The sequence below is a fragment of the Anopheles stephensi genome, chromosome 2 (genome assembly GCF_013141755.1).
Source record: "Anopheles stephensi strain Indian chromosome 2, UCI_ANSTEP_V1.0, whole genome shotgun sequence".
NCBI lineage: Eukaryota > Metazoa > Arthropoda > Insecta > Diptera > Culicidae > Anopheles > Anopheles stephensi.
In genome coordinates this window covers 24,268,718-24,282,748 of record NC_050202.1, presented here as the reverse complement: position 1 = coordinate 24,282,748, position 14,031 = coordinate 24,268,718, and the positions used below count along the sequence as shown (strand labels likewise).

The window sequence follows — 14,031 nt, the reverse complement described above, 5'->3', positions numbered from 1 at the left end:
TGAAGGATGATCGAAGGCGACCGGCTAAAGGATCCGAACCCAACCGACACCAGCATAAAACAAAAGCACCATAAAACCGGCGAACGAAAAAAAAGTGTGCGATCGCCCACTCCGAGGCAAATTATCGCTCACTGGTTGGGCGCGCTTTGATTTTGGCTGCATGGAGACCAAACATTTCGCCGAGTGCAATAAAAAGCAAACCGGCAGGGGAGAACGTTGATAATTGATAACATAAACCCGGGGACGGGCAGAATGCTTCGGGTTCTTTTAATGATCAGTTTAATTTGGTGCTTTCTTAAGGGTTTGGTGCTGTTACAGGGGAAGGTGGAAGTTCTTATATACATTTTAACAGAAACATGCTTCATTGTAAGAGCCAATTTAAAGTGCTATTTTGTACTTCATTAGTAACAATCAAAATAGTATTTCATTCTTTTTTTTGGCCTAACGATCTCTTAGGTCATGCTTGCCATTTGTGGCTTACTAGACTTATTTGTTGCCGCATAGTTGGGTAGTCAGTCCTCACTATGGAGGAACGGTCCAGATGGGATTTAAACTCCAGTCCTGTCGTGTGAAGACCGGCGCCGCTTTCGTACCGGGCCGCTTCAAATAGCATTTTGAATTGAATTAAAAATATTGAACACAAACAGCTTTAACATCAGTTTTTGGAATATATTCGACAATCAAAGTTACAAGACTAAGTGTTTACAAAATAAAGAAAAGATTCTGGAGATAATAAAAACAATAAAATATAAAACTAAGTGATATAACTTAACACAGGAAGTGGTGAAAATCCCAAGAATATCATTTTATCAAACTATAAACCAATAAATAGATATGAGAAACTCCAACAGCAAAGTAGATTATTTAAATATGATTTAGTTACACACACAAAAAATAACAAAAATAACAACAACAAAAATGGAAAATATACAGGAATTTTGACAACAGCATCCATTTTTATGGCAGGCTCCTTCGATGAATTGGCAAACAAAGCTAGTTGATATGGAAACGGCTTCAGACGACAAGGAAATCAAATACCTTTTATTGCGATGTCCTCAGAATATATTGTCATAGTAACCGTTGATATTGTACACGTCCTTTCAGCGCTCGGGTAATTGCGAGCAATATCAACAGCTACCATGAGAATATAAGCCGTGGACATCACAATCACAAATCTGCGGATGCTGTGGACATCACAAAGGTGTTTGATTGCCCCATTACCTGAAGCCGTTTCAATTTCAACTAGCTTTGTTTGCCATTCCCTCTAAGAAGCATGGCATAAAAATGGATGCTGTTGCCTTATCAACTGAAAAACCCCGTAAAATGATTTCATAATTAAAAATAAATAAGAAAAAACAAAAAAAATACTGTTGAGAATAGGAGTTTGACGAGATGAAAAGAGATGAAAAATGAGATAAAAATATAAAACAAATATAGGGGTAATACAGGGGAGGTTTTATTTTCGTAGCTTCTAGAATTTCTAAGAAAATGGAGTAAGTAATTTCGATCTTGTGTTCGTTCTAGTAGAATTAGTGTAAAAAAAGTTGATCAACTTCTAAAGTCTTGTGACTTGCACACGAATCCCGAGAGTCCTTTTAAAATGTTTTACCTAATCCTTTGTTACATCCTTAATTACATCCTCCCTTTCATTTTAATAACGTTAAAATGCACTTCATAATTACTCCCCCAATAACTGAATTCCCGAAATCATAACCTTCCCACAAAGGATCCTTCTCCCATCCATCTCCCGGCCTGCCTTCACTCACGGCTAAACGGTACTTAATAGTGAAAGAAGCTCTTCCCCTCTGACTGAGCGATCATTTCCGATCGTTCCGAGCCTAATGTCGTTTGAACTATGGCCAGCTCATCCGTCGGTTTGGGTGTCACTGGGACGTCTTTGATGCCTTTTAATCGTTTACTTCAATCGAGGAAGCAGTGAAAAGGAGAGAAAGGCAAAAGTCTCACCCCAATGATGGAGAGACCTGCCCCACTAATCACTTCGTTTCAGTAACGCTTGCGATCCGAATTGTGATCGTCTTCCCCGTGTTCGTAAAGGGTGAAACGATTTTTAGATTGATTATTAGTTGTGCGCAGCCGCATGATTGACAACAGGAAATGAGCTTTATCTTGCCGCGCCGTGTACACCATCATTAGAATCGAGTGCACTCCGCGTAAGATTCTAGTAGAGGTGGGTCACCTATTTCTCAATCAAGGTTGGAAGGTTGAGCGCACGTGTGTTTTTGTTTCGTCTTTGTTTTGCGTTGGTGAACCGTACGCTGCTAATGGACATTTACGGAAGATTACTGTGGACTCATCACCGGAAAGAAAAGGGGTAAAAGAGTTATTAACCCGCCTTCACCCCAAACGACGCTTGTACGATGAATCACAGCAAAACAGATGATCTCGAGCTGTGATGGTCCTGCTAACGAGCGTCAAAAATATGGCCACATCTTCCCCATCAATCGATGAGGAATGTTCCAGTCTGCACCGCTATTGCTAAACCAGAATCGATTTCGCTCCTGAGCCTGTTGGTTGTTTTTTTGTGTGGAACGAAAATCCTAAAAGGACTCATACGCTCCACTCGCCACAAAATCTACATCCGCACATTGAAACCAATTTCTCTGCGGCTGGAAACCAATGTTGCGCCAGCCATTTGCAACGGGGGCGCAACAAATCGAACGACATTAATCATGCACCGTTTTACCTTGTGTGGTTTATGGATGATGTGTTCATTACCCTGGTGCGTGTAACATATTACCCACCCAACACACACACACACACACCCACACACTGAAAAAACTCCCTGAAGCTGATGTGTGTGCCTCAGTGTATGTGGTACGGTGTGTGAAACCATGTTTGGATTAGATTAAATTTGTACGCACTCATGTGGAACAGGAAAAAAGCTGGAATCGGACCATTAAATAATGAAGTGGTAAAATTAAGCTCCACTGAGAACGGGCGTAACGGTGTGACTTTACATTGTCCCACCGATGAGTAGGCCGATCGTTGGTGGGTGATTATTTTTACACCGATTGCATTACAGCGTGTTGATGCTTGATGCACTGATGGAAATGTGAGATCAGAAGCGATTTATCTAAACAATCATTCCGCGTCTCCCGGCACTCCCGGCGGTGACCTTTTGCATTTTGCAAGCGCCACAGTAAAACTCATTTGTCATGTCCAGCTGAACGTGTGGTGCCACGGTTAGTTCCATCGTACCGCCACTAATCGGTGCGACAATTGCTAGCTAACCGTCGGCTGCTCTACTAGCATCCCGCTCCCCCCCGAGATCGATATCGGCCGTGCTGCATAATGCACGCACGCATATCATTGCCTCGGGGATGGTGTTACTGATACATATGCAAATGATGTCGAGTGAGCGAGAGAGACACACACACACACACACATACAGGAGAGAGTGAGAGCAGCAATAAAAATACTAATTTCTAAGCCTTTAGCTGATTGTTCCATTATGGCACTGCACAGTGGGCGGTTGTGTTGTCAAATTTCAGTGTACGAGAATCAATTATGATGGATTTCTATTTTTCGGTGGATTTTTCGATGGAATACAACCTCGAGAGGCATCGACCTGCCGTTTCTAGCTTTCAGTGACGTAATTTTACCCGGAGTAAAGTAGTCAGCCGTATGTACGGGCAGCAGGGTCTGGATGGGATTTGAACCACGGTGCTGCCGTTTGAAGACCGGCATCGTTGTCACCTCTCCCACCGGACTGCCTTGCTACTGTAGATTGCTGAGGAAAAATCTTTGTGAATAAATGTGAAGCAGAATCGCAGAGCTTCCATGAGAAAAAAATTACATCCTATGATGTTTTTGGTGATTTGTAAAAAAATAATCATGCGTCAATTACTTAATGGCACTTAGTAGTTAATAGAAGGAGTTTATTCACGATTTATTGGGCTGGCTATCTAACGAAGCAACTCATAACAAACAAAAAAAAAAAAAAACGATCATAAAGCAAGCAGTCAGTGTGTGGCATTTGTAAAAATAGGTTTATATGATATCTCTGTCACAGAATTTAGAGGCGAATGAAGTCTCAAAGACCCAAAGCCTCTATAAATAAACGAAAAAAAAAACAAATAAAAATCTGTCACAGAATGAAGCTTATACAGAATTTCGAAATTAATCCTATCGTTTGCATTTAAGTTTTACGCTTATTTGCTGTAGTAAAAACCATTGGAATTATGGGTTTGTTCTAAGTTGAAGTACAGCTAGTTTTATCAATTTTTATAGACAAACGATGCGTAGTCAATTTAAATAATAAACTTTCGATAAGTGTTCAAATTAAAATAGACTTTGTAAATATTTACTACCAGAACTTCTATCAAATATAATATTTGTAGAAGTTAGAGGAAGTATATTATACTTGTGTTTTATGAGCAAGTCAATTATACATGCAACTCGGCCAAGCCGTTAAAAAAATAAATAATGCACTGGTTATTCTTCGACTTTCAAACAACATCTATTATAGAATAAGTAGTTGAGCTAAATACTCCATAGTCTTTAAGTAATTGTCGGTATCAATTCTCATTTATTTGTAATTTTATCCCGCCAAACACCCAATGTGCACATGTTAGTAGTGCACTAGCAGGCCCTCGCACACGCACGCATTGTATCAGTGTCAATGCAAATGTCAGCACGACCCCAACGCCAACGGAACTGCTGTATGGATGGAAAGCTGCGCAAGAGCGTTCCTGGAAAAAATGGTATTCCCTACAACCCCGGCGGCACCGGGAAATGTGTATCGATCGAGTCAGCGACAGCGAAACAAACCACTCGCACTGCTTGCGTTTATGATGCCGGGAGTGAGTTCTAAAAAAAACCGTAGTGATACTATCACAGCTTTCAGATTCACTTCTACGGAATGGGTCCTTTTTTGTGATGAGATTCTTGTGTCCTGCTCAAGATGTCTTTGAAATAAAGGAAACATTATTTATATACCTATTTCTTTGAAATGTGTACGACAAGAATAGCCCCTTTAAAAGGAATTTAAATAGAATGTTGTGCCGCTCCGAACCTCGCTGCTCGGTCGTGCTCATTAAAGAACCGTCTACTTGAATGTGTACGCTTTCGTTTATGTTTCATCTTCAAAAACCCCTAGCACACGGGTACAAGGTTTACAAAACCACAAGACCAACCCTCTGCCTCGGATATCACGGAGTTGCGAAAGCCCACCCATTCCCCTCCACACCGCCGTACCGCACCGCCGTCGTTCGGGGTGATGCGTACGTAAAAGCTTTTGCACGGCCAGAGCGTTGCCGGATACTGGTTTTTCTCGTTAAAGTTTACCGCCAGAGCCGGCAGCAGCTACTAATTGATGGCAGCCCCGGCACACGCCCCCCCCCCCCCGGCCCTTCGCGTTCACCCGTTTTTCGGGTCGATGGTACGTGAAGTTTTTCCCGCCACTGGCAAGGTTAGCACACCGGAAGGGAAACCACCAGCCTTACCCCGTTCCCTTTTTGCGGTGCCCTGCTACATCGTCCGAGCACAAAATCGGAGGCCGGAAAGGGGCCAAGGGCTTTCGGCGGCGTGGCGGGAACGAAACCACAAACTTTGGACATCCGCTCCGCTTCAAGATACCAGTTCTAAGTGTCGAAATGTATTTTGGCCCCGTGTTGTTGTTGTTTGCTTTATGGGAGCCGGGTCTGGTCACCGAGCGAAATTCCACCCGGACTCCAGCAACATAAACTCTGCCTGTAAAGTGATTATATAAGCGAAACCCCCTCCTGAAGGGTGTATGTATACATTGGTGACGTTTCCGGATTGGTTGCTGGTGGCGTACGAGAACGATCACCGAAAAATCGTGCCAGGCAACAAATCAATAACCGAAAATGGAGCTAGCCTCTTCGGTACATTGTTGATTCTCCTGTCTGTACGCACCAACCCGCCGGAGCGCAACCAACCGGAATTCGTTTCGATCGATCGATCGACGCACGCGGATGACTTCGCTTCGATAGGTTGGTAGGATGCCCGGCTGACGACGGTGGTGATGATGATGAGCGTGATAAATTGAACAGCTCCGAGGGGGTAGTGCGAGGAGGAACAAACAAGTACACAGTCTACAAACACACGTATCATGCACAATCGAGCCGACGAATGAAGGGAAGACAAATGAACAGACAACATGGACGCTTTCAGGGTGGTGACTTACAATGTTACGATGCGTGGAATCGCAGGAAATGTCGCGATTCAGGGTGAGTCATGCCGGAGCTACGAGTAAAGGTAATGGCGTGCACTGGGCCCAGTAATCATCGCGGACAAGATTTTTAATGATCACTTTTATCCCGCCGATGTTTGCCGATGTGAAATGAAAGACATTTTAAAAGAGGATGTTTGTGCCGTTGACATGCATCCTAGAGATGGTAGGAAACTTCTGAGTCTATCAACATTTTCATTAAAGATGCTGTGTATCGCTCTTAATGATTTCAATGGTAAATGGTCACAGACTTCTTTTGTACATTTTTGTTCTGATAACCTATTCTTCAACTGACAGCTTTAAACAGCTGAAGGATCTCATCGGTTTTGTATTAGTAATGGATAAAAAAAATTAAATAAATAATTGCAGAGCAATTTTAATCATCATTAATTTGGCCGTTTCAATATGATAAAGCCAGGCTACATGATGCGAGATTTCAAAAAGATTTCGCTAAAAAGGGCTATAGACTATAGACTTTTATGTATCTGCAATTGCAGAAACTAACGTCTTCGTTGTGTGCTAGGATACTTACAAATTTGACAGATAGACATTTATAAGGTTTCGTTCATTACTCAAACGCACTAGCTAATATACTTTAATATTTTAGGCCAACCTCTGTTCAACATATAAATAAAACAAACACGACTTACTCCTATGTCTTAAATGGACATAATGTATTTTGCAAGGCATTTCGAAAGGTTTTTTTTCTAATGCTACATTAGCAGATAACCTTTGATGAACATGTTTCACCATAATTTCTTTAACCTTATATCTTCCGAGCTTTTCAACACCCCAGCCAACGCCGAGAACACGAGAACAGTTGCTCACCTTGCCAAACCACCCGAATAACCGTGGGCGATAGCAATTTGAATAATTTCTAGACGTTTAACTGTTTTCTACGTTTCCCTTTTCCACTGGCCGGGCAGCAGTAGTTTCTGGTGCTGGTGTGTTGCATTTTCGCAAGAAAGAACCCAACAGCACAAAAAAAAACAGAGTTAGCAATGGGGCATCAACCGATCCCAGGATCAAAAGCTCATCCAATCTATCGGTTATTGGACGCCTGACGATTGCATGCGATGCGATATTAAGTTTTCTGATTGATTTTTTTTGAAGGCTTGTTTTGTTCGTGCATTGGGGTTTCGGAATGATAATGAGCCGTGGGAAGCTATGTTTTCGTGATAGACTGCGGTAGGACTATGCGTATCGTGGGAACGGAATTCCATTTGGAGTATGTTTGGGGTTTAAAGTCTTTTCTGGCGATATTTTAAGTGTGTATTGAACGACGAAGTGCATAACTTTAGGCGCTAAAAGTAGATTTGCGTTTATGGAAGCTTTAAACTATTCATACCATAATCATGTCGCAGAGGATATTCTAGCTAGCTGGTCCTGGTTGTCCGAAGGTCCGGTTTTGCTGGTGAATCTTACGCCGAATGTAGCAGTTTCTTTCACACAATTACACACACGCGCACAGGTTCGCACACCTTTCGATAGTCCTTAAACACACACCTTGACTGACACAACACTTCTTGCACAGGCAACAAAACAACTCACTACAACACGTGGGAACTGCGGTGTGGCGAGGAACTGAGCTACTGAGCTTTGTTTTTTTACGTAAAAGGTTTTCCGAATAGTCTCACTTGTTAATCACGTTCACTGAGAATCACGCTGCTTTCCGAATGGCCACAACTCGACAGCAGTAGTTCTTGTACTTGATGGCTAGTGGGAAAATTTGTATTGTGAAAGAACACACACCTCTAACTCACTGACACACACACACACACACACTTACATACACTTTATCACGACAAATTTATGCATCCAATTTAGCGCCGATTTGATCTCCCCAGTGCTCTCGGTCGGGATATGTCTGGTCGTGGTGGTGGTGTGTTTTGTTGTAGTTTTCGCGCTCTTGGCTTTCGGAGCTGGAAAAGGCACATTAAAGTATCACGCTTAAGTAATGCAGCTTGAAGTGTGGGAGATTAAGGTGTTGTGTAAGGTAGGCTGACTGCCCGTCTAGCAGTACGAGGGACAGGTTACAGAGTGGCAAGAGTGCCGCGTACAGACGTGGTCGCTAGATTTGCGCGTGTCCCGTTCACTAGCCGTCAGTTGAGACGTTTTGATGGAAACTGTTGGTAAGATAGCTTTGGCACGCTATTTGCTGTTTAACTCCCTATTGTTTCCACCATATGCTCGTGCTGTTGTTCACCTTGTTTGGTATAAGTATTGCTGGAGGAGATCTGCCGAGGAGATTAACATTACGAGAAAACACACCTTTGGTTCTTGAGATTTAACTTCCAAGCGTTCTCGGTATCCTTCTTTCGCAAGATAGTATGGTAGATAACTCTGCAGTGATTCAATCTAGTACGTCGTAAAATGAAATTTGGTGTAGTCTACTTGGATGCACTGATAACAGCAAAACAGGATGACTCAGCGGGGTGCCGTGATTTTGACACTTGATTCTCAGAATTTCTGAGCATCTTTATTTGGCACTCACACACCGACACAAGCACACATTTAAACGATAGATTCACCACAATATTCTGTTTGATCGACACTCGGAGGGTGCAGTATTACATCCGGGTACTACTGCTGTACTACACACACACGTCCACACGTCCACGGTAGTAAGCACGGTTTCGGGTTCTACTAGGTCGCGTGGCGTTTGTCCGAACGGAGGGCGCAATTCGAACTGTCCGCCGTGTCCGGCCCGTGTCAACTGACAAACGCACAGCACGCGGGTCCGCGGATACGAAACGAAACGGCACACGCACGACAGACACCGTTGTGTGTTGTGATGATGATGCAGCGAGAGGCTTCAGCGGACCAACACTACTCCTTCAGGGAACGAACCCGCGGAAACGGCAAGCGCAGCACGAATGCTCTGCGCAATCGATCGATCGAAAGTGTGTGCTCAGGTGAAGCTGCAGGGTGTATGCTCGGGCGCCTTCTGTATGTGTTTCTTTTTTTTACTCTGCTGCTGCTGCTGCGGCTGGTGCTGTTCATCCACTTCCCGGCCCTTGCCGGTGTCCTTGCACCGGGACCGACTTGCTGCAGGGTTGCTTCGCGTCCGCCGAAAGGGCCGTAAATCCTCGGGCACTGAAGAGTGTGCGGGAGAGCGAGAGAGAGAGAGAGAGAGCGTGTACGTGTGCTTGCCACCGTACGAGAGAGGCATGCGTGCTGGAAACGCCTACTCGACGATGAAACAGGCAGCCGTCTCTTTCCCGTATTGCTCCGAGCAAAACGCGGCTATTGGCTATTTGTCGCTTCGGAGCGCGCGCGCTCACCATCTCACTCAGACGCCCTTTTGCCCATCTTTTGCGCTCACGTCGGATGCTGCGTGCGGAAGGGCATCATCAGCAGCAGCCGTTCGGGTATCTGTCTGTGCCGTGGCGTCCCCGGGAAGCAGGGGAGCAACAGCAACCCAAAAGGGCAAGGTGGATGGAAACAAAAGTGGAAAAAACAACAACAACATCCCTTGAATCCCTACTGCACACGGTGGCAGCAAACGGCAGCAAAAAGCCCATAAGCGCTGTTTGTTTGGCTCTCACTCTCACAAGGCTCTCTGTGCACCATTTTGGTACAGTGTAACGTTGGGCGCTGTGGAGCGGGCCCGTGGCGTACTTGGAAAGAGCGCAGCTGCTGCACAACCTCCATCTCTCGTCTACTAGAGTTCAATTCTTGACCCCGTACGGCGCGCAGCAGGAAGAAGTGAAGACGCGAAGGTTTTACTACTACTATGCACAAAGTTCGGGGATTGTTGTCGGAACGGATGATATCGATATTAAAATTCGTAGAATTTCGAACGCTTATCTTCTTGTAAACTGTGTTGACTCTCATCTCTCTTTTGGTGAAAATATCTTCATGGTTAAATTTGTGCACGTGTTACTACTACTAACCATACGTGGAAGAATCACAATCGAGGATGGAGTTTTTACAACGCCTGCAAAAGCGCAATCTTCGCTCTGCCTCCTTCTTCCAAAACTCCTCTTTTTTCCTTACCCACCCCTGCCAGCGTCGGATGCATCACGGAAGCGGAGAGTACATGGCAAGAATCCCCGAGCCTTATGTACAACTGCTTCGAGCGATAACACAACACTCTTCTGCAGCCTCCAGGGACCGTACCAGGATATCTCTTTCCTTATGTTACCTCCGTGGAAAGGCGGTCGACAGGCGAGTCCTCACTAGTGGTCCCTTTCCCTGGGTGTCATATGCTATCCCTTTCCTTATGCCCGAGGTGCGCGAAAAGCGATTCCCGAGGCAATGGCTCCGGCTTTCGGGCATGGTTCGCGCCCTTGTATCCTTGTATGGGTGGCCGAGATTTAGCGGACCTGGTGGTGGGTAAGGATATATATGTGTGTGAGATGCTACCGGGAAAGAATTTTCCGGTACGGTTCCCTTCCGTTTTTCTCGACTATCGATGCTTGCCGGTGGAATCTGTCAGGACTCGGGTGGGCATTGGCAGGCTCCGGGAGGACAAGGGATTTATTAAAGTTACATAAAACTTTTCCGCCATCCTTTCTACTGTTTCGGGTGGCTGGCGGGCAGTATCTTCTCCTTGCAGGGTGAATGGATGGAGTAGCAGTAGCTCCTAGATTGCCCTGGATCCTTGCCACGAATCGAATCGATGCGGACCGCAAGAGGGCCGAACCTGCAAGGCTATAAAATGCCAGAATTTACTGCTGCACTTTTTCCCTCTTGGTCCCAACCGGGAGTGTCATTACAAAGGGTGGAAAATTCGGGCCAGCACCGGCGCGAACGAGTAGATCATTTCGGAGGATGAAATACTGTTATGGGTTCCATTTTGTGCGGCGAAAGCGAATGCGGAGCAATAACAATTTCTTTTCCTTCCAACGTCCTAACGTGCGCCCAAGGAGGCAGGAAAAGTTTTCTCCGTACCGTGCAAGTGTGATGCCCGGTAACCGGTACGCCGGGGTACGCTTTACGACACCCTTAACCGGTGGCTTGCGTTCCATTCCGGGGATGAGGTTGGTTCCGTGTTCGGCTCGGGTTTTACTGCTGATTAAAGACAAACAGCCCTTTTTCTTGGATGCTCCCTCGTGCACGCTTGACGTTTGGCACAATTTTTCGCCCTTGTGTACCGCCCGAAATGTAAGGGTGGTTTTTGCACTTTAATGAATGGTCGTTAATGGGCGGAGGAAACGGGAAATGGGAAGGAGCTCAGCACTGTGGGTGGATGGGTTGGTTTTATGTGTTTTACCGATTCTTCCAGGAACCATTTTGTCGCAATTTTAGTGCAAATTGAGTTGAGCCGATGCTGTGCGTAGTGCGTCGTAGCTCGGGGATGAGTGCTATAAAGCGTTTATAGGAAGCCATCTAGAGAGAGAGAGAGAGAGCGAGGGAGTAGGAATGTTTCTAGTTATGAATCTATACATCATTCGAATCATTAAACGTTGTCAATAGGCGTAAGTATCGTATCTTGTAGGGAGTTCTTTATCTTAAAAGGTAGAGCAAATAGTAAAAAACAGTTGGTAGTATCTTATTAAGTATCTATTGAATATCGTATCATAACATTGGTGAGTCAAAAACAAAGAATGATAATGTTATTACGAAGGGAATAGCAGAGTTATATTTCCATAGTAATTCTAGGTAAAAATATCATGTCAGCAGATTCGAATAACTGTCTCTTGGCCTGTCTAAATAAAAGACTGTTGATATGACAGTATATCCATATTTTATATTGTTCAAGCATGGCCTGGCCGAAACTAGATTACAAAAAAGAATACAATTCATATCGGGTTGAAGACATTTCTTTCTCGAAATCGTGAAAGGGTCCCTTATTCCAGAACAATATTTCAAGAGAAGAAATTAAAAAAAAATTTTTAGGGAAGACTTAACTGAAAACTCCAAGAAAAAGTGTAAATAATATAAAAGCTGTACTGTCATTGTAATTCATTTTATAGATGGCTTAAATCAACCCTAAAAGTTCGTGTAATTGATAATATATGATTCAGAAACATAAACCAAAAAACGATAAACTACTCAAAAAATTGATTCAAATACAATAATCTACTAATAAAGGATTAAAAGAACTAAAAACCACATTAAAAAAATAATCTAAAAAATGAAAATGTAAAAGTGCGTATAAAAATAGCAAACATACATGAAAAATCGTGCTTTGGCCATTCATGGCATGGGTGATTATCCAGACACTATTCGGGCAACAACATTAATCCAATAAACTCAGTCTTTGGATGCTTGGCTCGATGCTTCGCCCCATAACACTCCATGGATTAAGATCAAGTTAAAGAACAGTAACGAAATTAGATGGAAACGTACATAAATCTAGATCCTTTTATGAGCTCCGCAACAAACTTGGATAACAATCTAATAGAACAGAACTAATCTTCACTCAACAAGAATATACAGTCCAATCCAAGTCTTAGCATAAGGGCGACCCGGTAGGCGAGGCGACAGCGGCGCCGGTCTTCACACGGCAGGACCGGTGTTCAAATCCTATCCAGAGATCGTCTCTCCGTACATAGGGCTGGCTACTTTACTACGGGTAAAATTAAGTCACAGAAAGCCAGAAATGGCAGGTCTACACCTCTCGAGGTAGTAGTGCCAAGGAAGAAGAAGAAGAAGTCAAAGCTAACTAAGAAGTATGTGAGTAATTTCTCAGTCAAGATATTTGGCTTAAGTTAATTATGCAATATGGAATATGTTGATAAAAGTAATCTAATAAGAAGAAATTTCTCAATAAACGTAAATAAATATTTATTATAGCAAATTGAACCTATTTTACTGCTATTTCTACTAAATTCCTTCCCAACGATCGCTCCTGTTGCACTACCGAACATGCCGCAGCATAATATTCCTTCGCTCGTGGCAACACCTCGCCAGAATTACTAACAGCAGAGCTGGCAGCAACCGTGCTGGAATAGTAATAATAATCGGTTTAATTAATAAACATATTCCAGCGCGAAACGCCAACCGAGCATGCCTAGCGGCTACTATCGCGAAACCGACCCTGCCAGTGACAACTAGTGTGAGTAGCGAGCGCTCGTGCACAGCGGGCAGGATATCCTAAAAAGGATCTTCTAGGAATAGTAATTCTTGACAAGGGGCAAGGGAGTGGAGAAGGAAAGCAAGGGGCAAAGTGAAGTCATTGGAGCATTAAGCATACATGCCGGCATGCATTATGGATTATGGCGTGGCGGTGGACAAATGATGCCGGTGGGCGACAACACACCCTCGCCGGAACGGCCAACGGAATGGAGGGTTGGGAGGTTTCTAATTTGTGATGCTGTCGTCATGGTTTTGCTGACAAACCTGACTCGGAAGAAGGATTATTCATCTCATACAACCACACAAACATAAGCACGCATACACCCGCGACAGACCGATGTTTTCCTAGACCACCATCTACGCGGTAACGCTCTGCTGGCGAAAGCTAAATTATGCACACCGTCAAATAATAAATACAATATTATGGAATTCGCTTGCCAGCAGCATCTTTCGATGGCTTGCTTTCCCCTCACCAGTTCTAACCCGTGCAATGATAACGACTTATTACGACCCACACCCACCCAAGGCGGCCAGGCTCATCTTCCGATGAGCATAACCCAATGAGTAACGACAACATTGTTGCGGAGCTGTCTCGCACGGCACGGATGCTACAAACACACACACACTAAACAATGCTGCACATTCCGTTGGTTTTTCTCTTAAGATGGCGCGCGTTTTTCGCTCAATACCTTAAGGGATTGTTAGGCGAAACGAAGGAAAGAATCTTAAGGTGGAATACATTATAACCGAAACGTAAACGGTAAACAATGATGTTTGTAATACATTTTGTT

At 44.0% G+C, this 14,031-nt stretch overlaps 1 protein-coding gene across 6 annotated transcripts in view; it reads right to left on the bottom strand.

The window, feature by feature from the left end:
* LOC118506256 (transcription factor AP-2-epsilon) overlaps positions 1-9,112 on the bottom strand; it is a 72,393-nt gene extending 63,281 nt beyond the window's left edge. For 4 of the 6 annotated variants that reach the window (XM_036043142.1, XM_036043141.1, XM_036043149.1 and 1 more), the window contains exon 1: positions 7,563-9,112. Coding sequence is in view for 2 of the 6 variants with exons in the window: in XM_036043150.1 (XP_035899043.1) it covers positions 7,563-7,571 (9 nt within the window). In the remaining 4 variants the exon portion in view is untranslated. The remainder of the gene's footprint in view (positions 1-7,562) is intronic. The other 2 variants (XM_036043143.1, XM_036043151.1) reach the window with 2 other exon arrangements.
* Between the last annotated feature and the right edge of the window lie 4,919 nt (positions 9,113-14,031).